This window comes from Diospyros lotus, chromosome 3, assembly GCF_014633365.1.
Source record: "Diospyros lotus cultivar Yz01 chromosome 3, ASM1463336v1, whole genome shotgun sequence".
Taxonomy (NCBI): Eukaryota; Viridiplantae; Streptophyta; class Magnoliopsida; order Ericales; family Ebenaceae; genus Diospyros; species Diospyros lotus.
In genome coordinates, this window is record NC_068340.1 from 32,176,638 (window position 1) to 32,197,422 (window position 20,785).

Genomic DNA, 20,785 nt, shown 5'->3' on the forward strand with positions numbered 1-20,785 from the left:
TTCTCTCCACCCATTGAGCTCTTTTCTGAAATCCAACTCGACCATCATATCGATGGTCTTAGATCCCACCTCCTTCCACCAAATCAAGCTGTCCGAAGCCATCTTCAGAGCGGCTTCAGTGCCATCAACCCTGCGATCCTGATTCTCCATAAGTCCAAATCCAAAACTCCTCCTCAACATGCACACAATTAAATAAAAAAATAAATCATTTTTTTTTAACTCAAAAAATAAATCAGGTTCTTTATTTTCCATTTTCACAACCAAATCATCATATAAACAAAACATCAGAAGCAAAGAGAAAAACTAAAGCAGAAAAAATAAAAATATATGTATATACACACAAAAACAATCTAAATCAGCCACAATTGCCGCAATCGGCGATAATGGTTTCCAGCGATCAGAGCCAATCACCCGACACCCTTATCCACATTGACTCACATACCAAAAAATAAACAAAATCTAATGGCTAAATCTCCATAGATCTAAGTTTGAACTTTCGGCAATGGCAGGTTTCTGTGACCAACGGGTGGGGGGCGACTGGCGGTGGCACATTTCTGTGGCCAGCTGGGGGGAGGGCAATCTGAGGGTGGGACGACGGCGGTGCGAGTAGGGGGGAGGGCGACGACAAGCGGTGCTAGCGGCATTGGCGGGGGAGACGACGGTGGCGCCATCCTTGGGTGACGGCGGTGCGAGCAGCAGTGGCGGGGGTGACGACGACGGCGGCGGCGCGTTCTGCCCTCAAGGCTGAGAGAGAGAGAGAGAGAGAGGGAGAGAGAATGGGTGAAGTTGGGGTGGCCGTGGGTGAGTTAGTGAGTGAGAGGCTGTTTGGCTTAGCGATTTGACTGTGTATAAGCTATACAACTTTTGAAGGTTAAGTGTTTGGCAAAAATTTTAAGCGTAAAATCTACCTCGCGTAAAAGCTGTTATACCAGGGTTTTTCAAAAGCTGATACCCCCAGCTTTGCCCAAAAACGTTGCTAGGTTGACCAATTAAAATACCAAAATGCCCTCATATATTTTTCATACTTACACCGTTGCATCTTCTCCCAACTCTCTTTCTTCCATCATCTTCTCCCAAGCTCTGCTCTACCATAATCGTCGTCGCCCCTTCTCCATACCGCCGTCAACGTCGTCGTAGTCCAACTGGGTCGCCGCAAGCAGCTGAAGTGTTGGTCGTGCCATCGCTGCATAACCAGGTCGCGCCATCGCTACATAACCAGGTTCCAGATCTATTGCAGCCGTTGCTGAGCACCATCGAGCCTCCTTCATTACTGTCGTCACCATCAGGTGCCGCCTCCAGCCTTGATCGCAGCCTCTTCCTTCATCGCCAGTGACGTCCTCGACCTATAGCAGAGTATATACAATATATATATATATATATTACACCTGTAAGTGTATATATATATTAATAGTAATATTTTTAAGAAAAAAATAAAATATGCATATATATTATATTAATATATTTTTTAATAAATATGTATAATTTATCTAATATTTAGAAATTAATTTATAATTTTTTTTATAAAAATAGTATTTTTATAAATTTTATTTGAATTATTTAACATGTCTATTTTAATTTTTTGGGTCAGTTTTGACAATTTATCAGTTTTTACAAATCAAATACATAATTATTAATTGACAACTTAAAAGTACGTTTATCCAAACACGTTATTAAATTAAATACTACATAATTTTTATGTTAACCACTAATTAACTTAAAAGCTACAATTAAAAAGTAAGCGAAACAGCTTACCGATCAGTCTCTGTTTAACAGCCTCTGAGTAACAGAGAGAGGGATAGTGTTGGGGGGTGGGGGGGGGGAGGGAAGAGAAAATGACCAAAAAGTAATTCAAAAATAAATTATTATTTTTGATAAACCTTTCTCTACAAGTAGCATTATTCATGTGATAAACCACGCCGCCGCCCCTATTACGAACACATTATTTTTGTACACATTACCAACCTTTACTTATTTCTTAAACTCAAAACTCTTTAACTTTACATATGCTAATTTGGAAATCCGGATTAAATTATTCAATATTAGATCTGCCCGGAACGCGCATTTCTAATTCCGAACTCAAAACATTGGACTTCACATTCCAATTCCATAGTGCCAAACAATAAGAAAAGAATAAACTTGTTACCCTGGTTAAACCCAAAATAAGCACATTGTGGTCTTCTTCACTCGCAGCATCTTGTACAATATTTAACAGGCTTTGTTACATCTCTAGAAGTAAATTGTATAGGTACGCAACAATGAACAATGGACTGCTAGAACCTTGATGACACGAGCTTGATTTTCATGGTGATGAGCTGCTGCTTAAGCGTTTCCGAAGCTCCTCGACGAGTTTCTCTCTGGGAATTTTCTCTTCTTTGGCTGCCTCTACATCTTTCAGTTTCACAATTCCTTCCTTCAGTTCCCGCTCGCCCACTAGTACCATCCATGGGATTCTTGAAGCTTTGGCGCGCTCGATGTGCTTCGTCACTCTCTTACTGACGACGTATTCTGCTTTCAATCTGGCGTCCCACAGTCCACTTACCAGTTCGGCAGCAAGCGACAAGTCATCCCCCAGAATGCCGACTAGTACTTGAGTTTCGGTAGCTCGGGTAGCCTACCAAACAACAGGAACTTCAGTCTCATCCCAACATTTAAGATCATCAAGTTCCCATTTATGTTGCATAATTACTCAATTACAGAAAGAAATTTGGTTTTCTAAATACTAACAGAACTATGAGGTCTACAATGGTACGCCATACCAAAAGGAACAGATTACTGATGAAAGAGGCCAGGAAAGAGCGTGGCAGTTGAGCAACATGCGACTCTGTACTTTTTCCAGGCAGGTTTCGGAGTGGACAATATATATATATATATATTTTTTTTCTGTAACTAGGACAATATTTCATGCATGATGTCCAACCAACCATAAAACGAATAAAATTAATAGCAGTATTTTCTTTTTCAGTACCTTCGATATCAACAGTCAATTATTGGTCATGATAATGATAATGTCTCTTATATATATCAGCAACTTTCAAGATACCAGGACATATGTATATACCACTAACATATAGCAGCACGCACACACACAAAGGCTTATCTCGTTCAGGAGGGAACAACATCATAGTTATTGCCAGTCTTCCCCCCCCCCCCCCCCCAACACACACACACAAACCCAAAAATGTAGGATGAGGTGACATGTTCTAGCTACTTCTTCACAGAAAATGTAGCAAAGCCAACAGCGGAACATTAATCTGATGGAGCACCATTATGATTGTTATTGGATAAGTAATACGAGACAGTATTACTATACAGTGCAAGCTATACGTACATTAACTAGAAGAACATGTTTGATTATTACCTGATTCTGGTCTTTCTGAAGCTGCTCCATTATTGTAAACACTCGTTCTATTCCTAGACTAACACCAACTGCTGGAACTTGTTTTGTACCAAACATGCCTATAAGATTGTCATATCGTCCACCAGCAGCAATTGAACCAACCTGAAGACATGCACAAGCTGGAGTAGTTAAGACACAATAGTTTCACACAAACATGTGAGGATGATAAAGGCAGGGAAGTGGAACACACGGTTATCTTCACTACAACTCTTACAATTGCATTTAAACTTAAAAATCTAACTGGAAACAACAGAAATATTCGACTGCACACAAAGGTATAAGAGTGCACTAGAACAATCCAGAAATAATCGACTGCCGTAGAAGTCTATGAGTGTACTAGTACAAGTGTACAACCATAAAACCTACTAACGAAAAACTACACTACCTTCTTGTCATATTGTTATCAGAGGCTGGAGGTTGGAGCATACAGAGCAATTTAGGTAGGCAGGTCTCAGTAATTGGTAATCATATAAGGAACTGGGGATGCTGGCAGCAATAGGGAAGAGGTTCTTAGACTGCCCACAGGCTAGACTTAATAATATCCTTGTCTAAAATAAAAGGTTGAACAAGTAATAAAGTTTTAGCTAATTGGTAGTCAACATGTAAAGAAAATTTAGTAGCTAAATCAAAGCTTTACCTGTGTTGCCCCTTTGAAAACGGCTTCATATATGACTCCAGTATAGTAATCAAGACCTCTAGCAAGACTCAAATCAAAAACTACTTTGTCAATGCACTTTGATTTCTCCAATGCCATAAATAAAATCTCCAATTCATTCAGTGCAACAAGAGATCCCTCATTTTCTAGAAACTTGCTTCCTTCCTGTTTAAGCTTAGACAAAAGTTGCAAAGGGGCCCCCTTTTCCTTGACAAAACTGCCAATTGCATCTGCTGTCTCAGCAGTTAAGCCCTTCTCTTCTACCTTTTACATAGAGAAACATAAATTTATAAGTAAAGCTCCCTGCAACAACTATTAAGATTCCAACAATAACTGGAAATGTACTGAGGACATGCTCGCAAAGTACATTGGCTAAAACAGTTATTATTGCTCACCATGCCAATAACAAAAAAACATAAGCTTTCTACTAATAAGCTACAATTAAATTGCTTGGGGCGTCTAGCGATGTTAGTAACTGAAGTTGTATTCATCAACTAATTTGACAAGAAATACAAGCATCCAACCGCCTTTGTCATATTAATCAAGTCCTAGACCTCTGCAAATCAATCTATAGAAGCAAATAATGTACAGCAACTTACAGTACACGAGTATTCAAAATAAGATATTGGATCACACATTCCTCATGTGTGTATACATATACCAGTTTTTTAGATATTGGATCACAAAACAAATACCACAAAAGCAAGAGAAAATATATATATTTGTTTTAAAAAAACAGACTAGCCATCAATGACTAATTCAATGCCATCTCAGTGGACTACAATAGCATTAAAAGTTGAATACCACAACATATCATCTGACGGAGAATGTTAGATTCTATCATGTAACCAATATTCACTTTAGCATTTCTTACTCAATGTTGCTCAGGATTATCTCAACTATGGAAGGAGGCAAATTGGGAGGATTCTATTAACAATTGTATAAGCTTATTCCTGAGATGATACAATTATTACATACTATAGTAAGAAAGGAAAATCGATTAGGTTGGTTTGGACACCTAGAACAAAGAAATCAATTAATACCCCAGTTCAGAATAGTAACCATACCCAGACAGTGTAATGCTGAGCGGGGAGGCTAAATGGACTTGGATGAAGTTATAAAGAAACAGATGCTAAAATGCAAATTAATGAAGGGTATGATCCTTGGCAGAGTGGAAAGATGAAATAATGCTTGGGAAGGCTAATAGGAATTGGGTGAAGATGATAAAGAAACACATTCCACGAAGTGGATTAACAAAGAGTATGGTCCTTGATAGAGCAGAAAAGAAGAATAAAGACCTGTGCAACTTTTTCCCAAGCACCTGATAAAAAGCTTAGTTGAATTAGGTTGGGATAAAGTAAGAAACCAGCAACCCCCCCCCCCCCCCCCTTCCCCCAAGGAAACATCCACATGGACCTGGATAGTCCGTAACTTCCTCCATGAATTGTTTTCAGTAGAGAACTGCAGATTCAACGGAAGATAAATGTTCTCACCATTTCTTTCTTAATCTGGTCAAATGATTGTTTGTCCAACTTGTCAATACTAGAACATATAGTTCTAAATTTCTCAGCCGGCACTCCACAAATATCCAGCATGCCATCAAGGAGTTTCCGATGATTCAATTTTATCTGCAAAAATAGACAAAGAAATAACTTTTAAATGATAATAAAAATAAGTATTATGCAGGAGGGCACTTTACAGAAATTCAAATATGATTATAGGTAAATACACATGAATGGAGTTGTTTTAATGAGTAACAGCACACACACTAATCTGAGTGCAAAAAAATGATTCGACAAGAAGAATCTTGAGCATCAAAAAGCAGTCTTAGTGTGGACATTTTCACTTATTTTCTATGTATAAAAAAAAAAAGAATCAACAGTCTTGAGGATAATTGATCATTCTAAGCCATCCTCTTAATAAGCCATATCTTACATCTATTAAGTTTTTTCTTTATTTTAAGTCAACGTCATGCATCTATCATCACTGCTAAACGTGAACAAAAACATGTATATTATCCATGTTTTTGCAATGCTACTTCCATTTCACCAGCCAAATACTAAAGCCATACCCATTATGTCAAAATGGGTGACCCAAAAATATAAACAATACAGCCAATAGCATGATCAGGACAGCAAAATACCTCATAATCACCAATATCAAGCTCATCCAACAGTTCAGTCATAACCTTTATGACCTCAAAATCTGGGCCCATCATCTCATATTGACCAGCAATATCAAAATCACATTGATAAAATTCACGATACCTTCCCTTAGAAGGGTTATCCCTTCTATAAACCTTTGCGATCTGATACCTTTTAAATGATGTAATACCATTCATGGCCACATATCTAGCAAACGGGACAGTTAAGTCATACCGCAATGAACAAAGCTCCCCACCCTGTCCAGCAAACAATTCAGGAGAAAAGGTTAGCCAATCTTTTATGTGCAATCACGTACACATGCATACCAGGAACTACATACTTGATCATTACATGGCAACTTTTCTTTCAAGCTTCTGGAATAGTAATCCAAATAGGACTTTAAATAGAGCACTTTTACATCTAATTTGATAAAAAAAAAACAACAACAATAACAATCACAAGTCTTAATACCACTAAGTGAAGTTATTCAATTTGATATTTACTTACTACAACAACATATCCAGCCTTTATCCCACTATGTGGGGTCGGCTACATGAATTCTAGACTTCCATATATTTCTGTCTTTTGTCATATCCTCATTTAGATTCATATATTTCATATCAAATTTTAATGTCTCTCCCAAAGTCTTCTTGGGTCTACCTCTACCTCTTTTTGTGACTAATTGTTCCATTTCATCAACTCTCCTCACAGGAGCGTCTCTTAATCTCCTTCTCACATGACCAAACCATCTTAGTCTAGTCTCTCTCATCTTCTCCTCGATTGGCACTACTCCTACCTTATTACGAATAACTTCATTTCTAATTTTATCCTTTCTTGTATGTCCGCACATCCATCTTAACATCCTCATCTCCGCTACACTCGTCTTTTGCTCATGCTGGTATTTGACTGCCCAACATTCTGAGCCATACAGCAAGACTGGTCTTATAGCTGTCCTATAAAATTTTCCTTTCAATTTTAATGGGATTTTATCATCACATAACACCCCCGATGCATTTCTCCATTTTAGCCAACTTGCCTTAATTCTATGTGCGACATCCTTGTGGATTTCTCCATCTTTTTGAATCACTGATCCCAAATATCGAAAATGGTCTTTTCTTTGTAAGATTTGGTCTTCTAATTTTATTATAACATCATCCACTCTTGCATTTTTACTAAATTTGCATTCCATATATTCTGTTTTCTTTCTACTTAATTTAAATCCCTTAGATTCTAAATTGTTTCTCCACAATTCAAACTTAGTGTTCACTCATTCTTTTGTTTCATCCACCAACACTATGTCGTCTGCAAATAGCATACACCATGGCACATCTATCTGAATATCTTTAGTGAGTTCATCCATTACTAGGGCAAATAAGTATGGGCTTAGTGCAGAACCTTGATGCAGTCCTATTGTAGTTGTAAATGGTTCAGTATCCCCTCCGCATGTTCTGACCCTTGTCTCTACACCATACATGTCCTTAAGGGCTTGTATATAGGCTATTTTGACTCCTTTCTTCTCTAAAACCCTCCATAATACTTCTCTAGAGACCCTATCATAGGTCTTTTCTAGATCTATAAACACCATATGTAGGTCTTTCTGATGATCTCGATACCTTTCCATTAGACGCCTCAGTAAATATATAGCTTTCATTGTTGACCTACCAGGCATGAAACCAAACTGATTTTCTGACACCTTTGTTTCCTTTCTGAGCCTCTGCTCTATTACTCTCTCCCAGAGTTTCATGGTATGACTCATTAACTTAATTCCTCTATAATTTTCACAGTTTTGAACATCTCCTTTGTTCTTGTATATAGGAACCAAAGTACTCTTCCTCCACTCATCTGGCATCTTTTTTGATTTAAGGATGGCGTTAAATAGTTGCGTTAGCCAGGAGATGCCCTCTTCTCCTATGCATTTCCATGCTTCTATTGGTATATTATCTGGTCCCACTGCCTTATGATTTTTCATCTTTTTTAATGCTTGCTTTATTTCATTTGAACTTATGCGTCGATAGAATGTATAGCTCACATTCCCTTCGGAGTTACTAAGATGTCCCAATCTAACTCTTGTGTCACCACCATCATTGAATAATTTTGTGAAATACTCCTTCCATCTCTCCTTAATCGCTCCCTCATTTACTAAAACATTTTGATTGTCATTTTTTATGCATTTCACTTGATTTAAATCCCGTGTTTTTCTTTCTCTTGCTTTAGCTAATTTATATATATCCCTTTCTCCATCTTTTGTATCAAGTCGTTTATATAGATTCTCATATGCTTTTGACCTTGCTTCACTAACAGCTCTTTTTGCTGCCTTTTTTGCTTCTTTATAATTTTTTTGATTTTCTTCATTGTTGCATTGATATACCGCCTTATAGCAAGTTTTCTTATTTTTAATTTTCAATTGTACCTCTTTATTCCACCACCAAGACTCCTTAAGGTTAGGGGCTCCACCATTTGTTTCTCCAAGAACTACCTTTGCCGTGCTTCTCAGAGCATTAGCCATTTCTTTCCACATTTAGTTTGTCTGTCTTTCTCCATTCCATTCCCTTCTACCTCTTAATTTTTCTTTGAAGATTAGTTGTTTCTCCCCTTTTAAATTCCACCACCTGATTCTTGGATTTTGTTTTATGTGATTTTTTCTCTTCCAATTTCTTACTTGGACGTCAAGAACTAGAAGTCTATGTTGAGTAGTCAAACACTCTCCCGGTATCACCTTACAATTCCTACAACATAACCGATCCTCTTGTCTCATGAGGAAGTAATCTATTTGGGTGCTTGAGGTGATATTTTTATATGTGATTAAGTGTTCGTCCCGTTTTTTGAACCTAGTATTGGTTATAATGAGCCCATATGCCATAACAAAATCTAGGATAGATTTACCCTCATTATTAATTTCCCCGAATCCATACCCTCCATGTACCTCTCTATATCCGCTTCCGTCTCTACCCACGTGCCCATTTAAGTCACCTCCTATAATCACTTTCTCTCCTCTTGGTATCATTTGTATGAGTCCCTCTAGGTCCTCCCAGAATTTTGCTTTTATCTCATCACCTAACCCCGCTTGTGGTGCATATATACTAAAGATATTCATAGTCATTCTTCCTAGACTAATCTTCACCATAATAATCCTATCCCCTATTCTCTTTACATCCACTACCTCATCTATTAAGCTTTTATCCATAATAATCCCCACTCCATTTTTCGCTCGATCAGTTCCTGTGTACCATATTTTATATCCAGCTTCTGATAAAGTTTTTGCTTTTTTCCCTACCCATCTCGTCTCTTGAAGGCACATAATATTAATTTTTCTCCTAATCATCACATCCATCACTTCCATAGCTTTGCCTGTTAATGTTCCTATGTTCCATGACCCAATCCTTAATTTATGATTTTGTTTTTGGCCTTGACTTTGGATTTGATATTTACTTACTAAATATTTAAAAAATTTGAAAAAGGCCTCTTCCATTATTATTGAGATGTGCATATATCGTCACTTACCACTTCCTGACAGGTATTATATACAAGAATAGATCATCTAGAAACTTGGAAATATGAAGATTGAAGAAAGAGTATCAACAGTCAAAAAATTCTAGCATAGTAAGTTGTAACCCTTCCCCGAATTATCACATCATAATCACTTATTAGATTCCACTTAATTATATACTCATTAACTCAAGTTCTACCAGCTATCCTGTATATGAATATAAATTGTAATACAGAAACATCCATTCTAGTAAGTTCTCTCTTGATAATCATGCATCCACAACCAATTACTCTTGCCTCTGACATGCAAGCACTCTCTCAAAAATGCCATCGGATGTACACAGCATTTAACTTGAACAAGGAAACAAAAGCAGAACCCATGAAGAGAGCTAAGAGCAGCAATGTACAGCCCAATTAACAGCCACTAACAGCTCACTTAACACACATTCCACATGATCCAAGAGATCAAAGTCAATTAGCAATGCTCTTAAAAATCAGAATTATACTTGAGAAACGAAAAAGTGCCAGACCCTGATTCCTGCAACCATTAGAAACCTCAATAATATAACCATTAGAAACCTCAATAATATAATTTCACTTTAAGTCTTGAGCTAAACATATTTTACCTGGTCAGCAAGATCATAAATCAACTTTGAATCTTCCCCATACTTTCCCATCAAAGTTTCTCTCAATTCAAAGGCAGGAGTATCCAGGGCAGTGGCACCATGCCTCTTGAAAACTTCCGTTATAATTGAGAATGCTTTCTCCCTTATGGCCATTTGCTCTTTTGCAAAATCACGAGTACCCTAATGTATATCAAAACAATGATAAATATAAAAATGCTGCAAGGTTAGTAGTTTGAAAAGACCTGGACTAGGATTAATCAAGAAGGAACAAAATAAATAACAACTTTATACAAAAGCATACTAGATAAAAGAAACTGGACAATGAAAAGCTAGTCAACCTATAGACATTTTGGTATGCCTAAATAAGATTTAGTATTCCTACCCACCTCATTGGCTCTTTAATGGTTGTAGGGCATTTTAGTATTTCTTTTGCACTTATCTCCCCAAAAAAAGAATTCAAAATTTTATGACCAACAGCCCAACCACCGTCACCCCCTATGGAAAACATTTTTATCTTCTAGAATTATATATTTGTTACACCATTTCAGAAGAAGCTGATTTGTGATAATTTAGTTCTTGGACTCCTTGCTAAGACATGGTACAAACACAATTAAGTAAAGTTGAACTCTACCATCCCTCACATACCCATAAATGAGAACTCCAGCCCTTATAGAGCATATTGTACAACAACTATACACCACAATACCCTGCAATCATACGACAGAGGGCTTGAATTGGCTCTGTTCAGTTGTCATTTATGACAACGGTGCCTCAAACCAAAGCCAAATTAAAGTTGATGTTTGAGCACTCAAGTTCATATATCAGAGTCAAGACCTAGACAGTGCCCTAAAATCTAGGACTGGTCTACAACACTCCAAATAAAACCTGTATTCATATGAGAATAACAAAACTGAAATTACTGAAAAAACCACCATTAACATGTCCTCAAATAAAATGTTTTATTAAAAATGACGTCAGTAGGTTATGCATTATCAAATTGCTTCAGGTGGAAGAAAAAGACAAAAGAAAAAAAAAATTGCAGACACAAATTCCTGCATTTTCCATAGCTTATATTAGGGTAACTAAAGAAAAAGGTGAAAAAGTAAAAATCTTACAGGCTTGTCCAAATTTAATTTCAAAGGTTACTCCCACCAAAGCAGCATTTATTGCATGCAGCCAGCAGTTACCATTTCACCCAAAGCCATACCAAAAGCACCAAACCTAACATACTCAATCTAAGAATAATTCTATGCCCATCTATAACAATTGCAAAATTGATAAATCTACACAAACCATAACATTTTTTAACCAAATTTAAGCAAAACGAAGCGGACTAACACGAACCTACCTCAACAATTGGATTGCACTTTGCTACTGTGCATAAAGTCCATGGTGAAAAAATTTTAATACAGTCGATGTATAGAACAAACAATGTTAATGTTTAATAAAATTGGCCACAAAAAAAAGGCTAGTTATGCTATGCTAATATGCTCCAATATGTATGTAAGTGCGTGTGAGGGGGAGGCAAAGGAAGGGAGCTTTTTTCTGTAGTATGGAGGGGTACACTTTTGATTACAAAGAAAATAACACATAAAAGAGTGAGTTTGACCTGAAGTGTGAAAAAATCATGAAAACTTCACTACCTTTGGAAGCTTGGGAAGTCTTCTGCTTTCATTGCTTTCAACAATGTCTTTCACTTTCTTCAACAGACTGGAAAAACCTGATTGCTTTAGGTCAAATAGCAAGAGAATGTCGTGTACCCATTTCTCAGGTAGGTACAAAGCGTCAACTGCCTCGACTCCCCCACTCTGCAATCTATCCTTAATAAACTGTATCAAGACAGAAGTTCCTTTTCCTGAAACCTTCTTTCTCTTTTCGCTCTTCTTATCGGCTTTCACTCTTTCTCCGTTCATCTCTCCCTTCGGAGCAGCATTACCTTGAAGCTTTTCAACATATTCACTCCCCTCAAGGGAAACAAAAGCTGTTGCTACTTCCCAGGAAAAAATCTTCCACACCATTTCTGATAAACGATTAAGCTCGTGAAAGAACTTAATATAGTCTCCCTTAAAACCCGCTTGGGATATGGACATGGATAAGTTTCCCAAATTATCAACCTCATGGCAGTCCCTATCGAATAGTTTCAATAAACTAGACCGGAGATCAGCATTGCTAATTACATCAATGTTAAGTTTTGCACGAGACCGGCTACTTGTGCCCAAATGCCTAAGGGCCACAGCTTGAGATGAGAAAGCCGTGGCGAGTGCCTTGGCATTTCCACCACTAGTGGAACCACCCTTGCCGGCTTTAGCAGCAATAACTGGAGCCGAATTCAACTCTACCCTCGTCCTCAAGTGCACTAACCTCGCAATTTCCCTAAACGAACCATGAACCTGAGGAATCTCGGAAACGGAGTCCTGGGGCGCGAGCTTGCCCAGCAATTTGGAGCCATTAAGGAAAACCTTCAAGTCACCGGCGACGCCAATCTCGTCCTTATTGGCAGCGGAGGCATCGCCGCCCGAGTCGACCAAACTAAATGCAGACACATCGGCACCAGAGGCCTCGCAAGATAGAGCTGCCGCCGCGTCGGCTATGGAGCAGAGGGCCGACGACCGGTGGTCCAAAATTGCCGAAATGCCATCCAGGGCAAATAATGTTTTCTCCAGGACATGGAGTTCCTCCGGAGTGACATCAAATTCATGATCCAAATCGATAGCAGCTTGAGAATCAGACGTGTTGTTAAGGGAATCGGGGATGAGAAGGGGAAGGAAGGGTTGAATACCACCGCCAGCGGAGGCGGCGAGCAATAGCTTGTTCAAACAAAGGAGGAGAGAAGCCCTGGCTTCTACCGTGGACAGATCCTTGAGAAGCGAAAACTTGAACTTGGCGGAAGGAGGAGGAGGAGGAGGAGGAGAAGCAGAGCCCAGCCTATCGAGGGCGGACGAGTCGATGCGAACCTGAGCGACGCCGTTGGCGACGGCGAAGACGGAGGCTGAGGAGAGAGCGCTGCCTTTTCCGCCAACCGTTATGACAAGCACTTCGTCGCCCTCTGCCGCCATTTCAGTCGCCGACGAACAGAGCAGCCCCAAACAGGCAGGGTGCTAGCCACACTAGGGTTTTTGGCATATATTGAGATTCGAGAGGACAAAGAGAGAAAGAAAGGCCCCGCCCCATGGAAGGATCTCGGGTTCACCCGACCCGGTGTTTTCAGGCCACTTTGGAACGGACCCACCCCACGGTTGGGTGTGGCCTATGGTCGAAAAGAAGAGTGGGTTGTGTATAGAAAGAGTGGATAGATTCCCGAATCATATTGCCTGCCTGGCTCGCTAGTTTTGAGGTTACGTCATTCACATTCACATTTACATTCAATGATATATATGTCGATTAATTTTAATTTAAGGTGTTTTATTTTATTTTATAGTCATCCAAATCACAACAAATTATTGTCTTTAAAATAATTATTATATCAACTAGAGATGACAAACGGATCGGGTCGGGCCGGCCCGCTTAAAAACGGGCCAGCAGATTACTGGCCCTAGCCCGACCTTACACGGGCCGCGGGCCAAACGGGCCACCCAACTTGTCCAGAGACTGAGAGCGAGGGGCGCGGGCGAGGGCAAGACAAAGGGCGAGGTGAGGGCGAGGGTGAGGGCGAGGGCGAGGGCGAGTGAGGGCGGCGACCGACGAGCGAGGGCAAGACAGAGGGCGAGAAGAGGGCAAGACGAGGGCGAAGGCGAGACAGAGGGTGAAGGCAAGGACTATTGGGAGAGTTGTGTGGCCGATTAGTGGGCCAAGCGGGCTAGCCCGGCCCGCCACCATTTGGCCCGCCAGGCCAAGCGGGTCGAACCAAATCGACCCGGCCTTAAATGGGCCAGCAAAATGCTGGCCCTAGCCCGGTGCCAGGCCAAGCCCATTTTACCATCTCTAATATCAACTAACTTGCTGTTATGTGTCACGCCATACAACACTTAAAATAAAAAGAAGACAGACTTATTTATAGTAAACTTAGTTGTAATTAAATAAATTATAAAAATTTTAATAAAGAATTAAATTACAAAACTAAAATTAAAATTAAACACAATATAGTATCAAACAATTGAATGCAAAATAAAAAAAAAAAAGTGAAACTTCTTTATGAAGGGTAATACTGAGATCAATAATGATAAAAGGTACATCTTTTTTTTTTTTTAGGTAGTATATTATTTTTATTAATTAATGATAAATATAAATTTTTTAATTATAATTAATTAATAAATAAATAAACAGAGACGCACAGAATTAAAGTTTTAATAGACAAAAGAAAGAATATGTTGCGATATATATAGAAGATGTCATTTAAATAGTAAGTCAACTCAAGTCAGAGTAGTAGTTAGAAAGTAAGAAAAAGAAAAAAAACTGGAAATCCCTAGGGTGTGCTTGAGTAGTGTTTGTCACGGACCGTGACACAACCGGCACTGACTCTGTCTCCGAGTCCCTCAGCCAAACAGGGCCTTATGTCTTAGCTGGAACAAACAGAGTTCAAACCACCGGAGAAGAATCTATTCTCTCTCTTTCTAATCTCACTCGCTGCTTGCTTCAGCCTTTTTCACGCTTCTCCCAATGCAGATCTCTCTCTCTCTCTCTCTCTCTTCACCGACCAACGGCTGCTTCTTCTGCATTTACTCCGCCGTAGCCCCACACGTGCTATCTCTCTCCCTCTCTTCTCTAGATAGGCCATTCACGAAAAAATGCTCGCCTTCTTCCCCGTCTCTACCGTTTTCTTCTTCTTCTTCCTCCTCATCGTCTGTTTATCGTGCGCACCCGTTTCCTTATCCTCCACCGCCGCCATTGCAGCCCACACCCGCCGGGAGCTCCACCAGCCATTCTTCCCGCAGGATTCTCCGCCGCCATCCCCTCAACATCCCGGCGGCGACGTTCCCTTTTGGATTTTAACCCCCAACCAGCCCCCCTTTTTCCCGACCGTACCTTCGGCGCCTCCCCCGCAGCCTCCCTCCGCCGACACCTCCGTCCCTGCCCTCCCGCAATCCCCCAAACGCAAATCCGTCTCTTCTAAGCTTGTAGCCCTCGCAGTTTCCCTTTCCCTCTCCGCCGCGCTCCTCGTCGTCGTTTGTTTGTTTCTCCACCTCCGCCGCCGGAGTTTTACCGATGGGAAGACGAGTAATAGATCGGATGGCACTAACAGAGTGGTTCACGCTGATGGCCTTCAGAGGCCGGGAAGATCGCCTCCCGGTAGCCCCGAGTTTCTTTACGCGGGAAGCCTTGTCAATTCTAATGGTGGCGAAGTGAACTCGAGAAGGAAGTTAGAGTCGCCGGAGCTCCACCCACTGCCCTCGTTTTCTCTGCAGAGTTTCCGGCTGAATTATGCAAATGCTGATTTAGGCTCTGAGAACGAGGAATTTTACTCCGTGAGAGGGTCTTCGGGTGGCCGCGAGAGCTCGGTTGGAACCGGATCGGCCTCAAGGAGGGCGTTTGCCGGTGTAACAGCGGAGAATTTTGATGTCAAGAGTAGTGAATCGAGTTCGTCTCTGTACTCATCTTCGAATTCTGGCTCCCCGGCCCGGTCAGCATCGGCAAGCATTTCTCCACAAGTAAGTTTGAGTCCATTAAGCTCAAGGCCAAAATCACCGGTATCGGCGGCAGTTCAGACTGCTCCCCCGCCGCCGTCACGGCTTGTTCTGGCCCAAAATGCTAATGTGGAGAGTTCTCCGTCGCCGTCGCCGCCTTCTTCATCATCGCCAGAAAGAGATTCAGAGACAAGCCTAGAGTCATCCCCAAGGCTATCAGATGGGTCTAATAAAAGTGCAAACTCTCCGAATAAGACTTCTCGGTCGCCACCAATGTCTTCTTTGTCCTCCTCAGAAACACGTTTGGAGACAACCCTAGATTCGTCTCCTAGGGCATCTAATTTTTCGAATCAAAATCTAGTCTCCCTGGCAACAATTAGCACAAGCAGGCTGAATCAATTGGTTAATGAGATGAATTCTCGATCTCCATCACTGTCTTCATGGTCCTCCCCGGAGAGACCCTTGGGGAAAACCCAGGATTCATCAACAAGAATATCCAAGGGTTCAATTCCAAATGCTGAAACTGTGTCTAGAATCAAAAGTACTGTTCAGCAGCTGGCGCCAGCAGATGTTGCACCACCACCTCCTCCGCCGCCGCGTCCTCCACCTCCTCCTCCTCCAAGATACTGGGAAAGTGCAATTTCAATGCCAGCAGTCCGGCAGCCAAGTCTGAAAGCACCACTTCTTGTAATACCTTCCAGACCTATTGCTACTCATAGGTCAACATCAATATCTCCAGCTGAATTGCCCTCCAGTTCTGAAAAAGCCGAGAATATCAAGGATGCTCCAAAACCGAAGTTGAAGCAGCTGCACTGGGATAAAGTCAGAGCAAGCTCTGATAGTGAGACCGTGTGGGATCAGCTAAGATCCAGTTCCTTCAAGTATGTTGTTTCCTTTATTTTTCTTAAAACAATAATATTTTGGTTAATTTTGTTTCATGAATAGAAAATTGTATTATTGGTTGCAGATTGAATGAGGAGATGATTGAAACATTGTTCGTTGAAAAGAAACCAAATGCGATCCCTAAGGAACCATTTCGGCGTACCTTTCTTCTATCACCAGTCCAGGGGAACAGGGTGCTAGATCCGAAGAAGGCGCAAAACATTGCAATTTCACTAAGGGCACTGGATGTAACCATAGAGGAAGTTTGTGAAGCCCTTTCAGAAGGTAGCTTCCATTCGCAGGCTGCTTATTGGTTGTGTAATTATATATGTATATATTTTACTTTTCTCTTGAATTGATTTTTTTCTTAATTTTATTTTTGCTTTGTCTTCAATTGATTTTTTCAGTAAAGTGCTGGAGCTACATAATTCTTTACTGAGGTGCATATCATTTAATGGGATTCTTTGTACTAAGGTGCCTTATGGACAACTAAATATGTTCATTGCCTAGCATGCCATTTTCTTTTAGGTTGTTATCTGGAACGATAGTAAAGATAATACTCTGCTTTTATACACATAATTCTGCTTAATAATCAAGGAAATTCTTCATCTGAGTTCTCTTTATGAGCCCCACCCTGACTGCCCTGTGTATGAGGTGGATAAACCCTATGGTTTAGGGCCAAAGAAGATCAAGAACAAAGGGAAAAAGAAGAGAAGAAATAGAAAATAGATTGATACCAAATTGCTGTAGTACTAGTAGAATGAGAGAGAATAAAATAAATAGAGGAGATGAATTAAAGGGAAGGATATCTGATAGGGGAAGAAACTGAGAATAGTTGCCAGGGACTGGGAACCGGAAATTGGGAGGAAGTGATTGAGGAAGAACAAAGAGTCCAAGTCTTGTATTTAATAATCAATAATCCAATAGTCCAAATTTGAATAATCTCTGAACTTGTAAGGTATTTATATATGTTTACATAAACTATACTTAAATAGGAATCTAAATTAAAGTAAGAAATAAAATTGGAACATAACATTTCTAATCTTCTAGTTCCTGAATTATCTGTTATAATTGGAATTATCAATTTGTATCATTCCCCCTGGGCTAAGTACATCCCTCCTTGGGAAGCAAATGAAGTGCTGCTGCTCATACCATCTGAGATTGGAAAAATGGATCTCTTCAGAAATAGGCAAAAGTGATGTAGAAGACTTCAATGAGGGTATTGTGTTGTTTGATGTGAAGGTGAAGCACACAGATTGATGTTTCAGTTGGTGGATGATGAATTCAAACAAGCTGGTTAATAATGTCAATGATTTTTGGTAGTGCTCAACAACTAGATGACTTCATTGGCAATAAGATGCTCAAAGTCCTGCAATGGTTTCTGATATAGTGAAGTAATAGATATTGGCTTTGGCTGATTAGTTGGCTGTTTAATGATAGCAGTTTTGATACCAGCAATTTCCAACATGGTGACTGCAAGGTACACATAGAAGTGGTGGCTGTGTTGTGTTTCATTATGATCTCCATGGTCTCCTCTAGCTGGCTGGCAGTGGATGGTTTAGTGGTGAAGGACGAAAGAAGATCAAGAAGAAAGATAGAGAAAGGGAAGAGAAGAAATGGATAAGATACAAATACCAAATTGATGTAGCACCAATAGAATGAGAAAGAATAGGAGTATAAGAGAGGAATTAAAAGGAAGGAGTTTTGACAGAAGATGAAGAGTTGTGGAGAGAAGCATAATTTTGGAGGAAGAAAAAGAATGAAGAAAAGCTAGGAGTCAACGGAGAGAAGGATGCCCCAAGAAAGAAGAACACAAATCTTGTTTCTCGGATGCAGAGGAGAGAGAAGTAGAGTTTTGAGAGGAAGAAAGAGAAGAAGAAGAAACTGTGAGGGAAGGGCGAGAGAAATAATACCCAAGAAAGAAGAATCCAAATCTTGTATTCATTAATAGATGGCCCAAATCTGAATAATCCCAACATTTATGAGCTTTTTTTTTTTTGTCTTATTTATCAGTTGTTACCTGTCACGTACTTGATATGCTACTTGTTCCTAGTTAGTTGCAAGAAAACAAGTGTAATCTTTTCAAATTATTATTCTTAAAGGCGTCCAGACTTGACAACACTTGTGCATATAACTAACACTTCTTGCATATAACTGAAACAATTTGCATTTATATGCAGGAAATGCTGATGTTCTTGGCAATGAACGTCTTGAAAGTTTATTGAAGATGGCTCCCACCAAGGGGGAAGAACGGAAACTGAAAGAGTACAAAGAAAATTCAGCACTGATGCTTGGACCTGCAGAGAGATTTCTGAGAGCAGTGCTTGACATTCCTTTTGCATTTGAAAGAGCTGATGCAATGCTCTACATAGCTAATTTTGGTTCTGAGGTTGAGTACCTCAAAAAGTCATTTGAAACTCTGGAGGTAAATTGATTGCCTAAAAATTAGTTGCTTAGCTACTTTTACCCTGTTTACTTGTACTTGAGATGCTTTCTACTTTTTTCCCTGCCAATTACATCATCATCTAAGCCTTCAAAAAGCTTGAGATAAAGTAGAAATTTGTGCCCATTCACTTTGATCCATAACTTTACTTCTTTTTAACTTTTAGAATCAACCACTCAAATATTAGCTTTTAGTTTTTTTACTGTTTAAACATATATTTTGGGTGCTTGAATTTTTGTCCCTGCTATATAAATCATTGCCACTAGGCAAAAATTTCTTGGATGTTAGCTTTTGTTGAGAAATCCCATTGCTAATGCTTGGTCATAATTATCATCAGTAAACTTTATTTGACTAGCGATCCACCGTCCAGTGTCTGCGTTTGCCGAACATTAAGAAGCTGTTCTAACATGGAGAAAACTAGAAGTATTGGGAAAATGATTGCTTAATGATTCTTAGAAAATGTTTCAGTAACACAAACATTTCTAAAAGTTTTTATTAATTTTGCAGGCAGCATGTGACGAACTCAGGACCAGCAGGATGTTCTTGAAGCTTCTGGAAGCTGTGCTGAAGACTGGGAACCACATGAATGTTGGGACCAACAGGGGTGATGCCCAGGCTTTCAAGCTTGACACACTCCTCAAGCTAGTTGATATCAAGGGTGTGGATGGCAAAACTACACTCTTGCATTTTGTTGTGCAGGAAATAATAAGAAGCGAAGGAGCTCGTCTGTCTGGTGGCAACCAAGACGCCAAGTCAACTCTCGACGACGGTGCCAAGTGTAGGAAGCTGGGCCTACAAGTTGTTTCCGGTCTCAGTTCAGAGCTCACAAATGTAAAGAAAGCTGCTGCAATGGATTCAGATGTGCTTACCAGTGATGTAGTGAAGCTTTCCAAAGGAATTGGGAAAATTGCAGAGGTTTTGAGATTAAATGAAGCGACGGGGTCAGAGGAAAGCGGCCAGATATTTTCAGAGTCCATGAACAGGTTCCTGAAAATAGCCGAGGAGCAGATGATAAGGATTCAAGCCCAAGAGAGTGTTGCTCTTTCACTAGTGAAAGAGATAACCGAGTACTTCCATGGAAACTTGGCCAGGGAAGAAGCTCACCCCTTCAGAATTTTCATTGTGGTGAGGGACTTCCTGACAATTCTCGATCGCGTTTGCAGGGAAGTTGGATTGTCCAACGAGCAGTCGACAGTCAGTTCGGCCCATAAATTCCCAGTTCCAGTTAATCCAATAAAGCAGCAGCCTGTCACTAGCGGATTCCCTGTCAGGAGGCAGTACAGTTCCTGTGATGAAGAAAGCTGATCTCCTTTCTGCTGCTTGTGATCTCTCATATCAAAGCACAATTTTTTGTTGCTATTAGCCAAAACTCAAAGAGTGCTCCATGGCTTGGCTGGATGGGAGCTTGGACTTGCTTGAAAGGGATGGTGGCCGCCGGCCGGCAGTTTCTTTATTGTTTTTTTTTTCAGATTTAGTTAATTTACATAGATGATTTAGGACATTGTTTAATATTATATTAAGGATATATATATATTAAAGGAGAGGTTCAGTTGGGAAGAAGAACAGTGTAGTGAGTAGTGAGGACCGATGA

General features: G+C 40.0%; 2 protein-coding genes across 2 annotated transcripts; one reads left to right on the plus strand and one right to left on the minus strand.

Moving 5' to 3' along the window:
- Window positions 1-2,067: 2,067 nt before the first annotated feature.
- Window positions 2,068-13,448, minus strand: LOC127797298 (histidine--tRNA ligase, cytoplasmic). The gene is made up of 7 exons (XM_052330087.1): window positions 11,952-13,448; window positions 10,309-10,488; window positions 6,196-6,453; window positions 5,546-5,680; window positions 4,035-4,316; window positions 3,359-3,499; window positions 2,068-2,611 (listed from the first exon to the last, which is right to left on the minus strand). Exons 1-7 carry the CDS (start codon window positions 13,362-13,364, stop codon window positions 2,300-2,302), a joined length of 2,721 nt encoding a protein of 906 aa, XP_052186047.1. The 5' UTR covers window positions 13,365-13,448; the 3' UTR covers window positions 2,068-2,299.
- A 1,359-nt stretch (window positions 13,449-14,807) lies between these two features.
- On the plus strand, window positions 14,808-20,499 carry LOC127798260 (formin-like protein 1). The gene is made up of 4 exons (XM_052331706.1): window positions 14,808-16,750; window positions 16,837-17,036; window positions 18,932-19,176; window positions 19,702-20,499. The coding sequence occupies exons 1-4, from the start codon at window positions 15,033-15,035 to the stop codon at window positions 20,497-20,499; spliced, it is 2,961 nt and encodes a 986-aa protein (XP_052187666.1). The 5' UTR covers window positions 14,808-15,032.
- The last annotated feature ends 286 nt before the right edge of the window (window positions 20,500-20,785 follow it).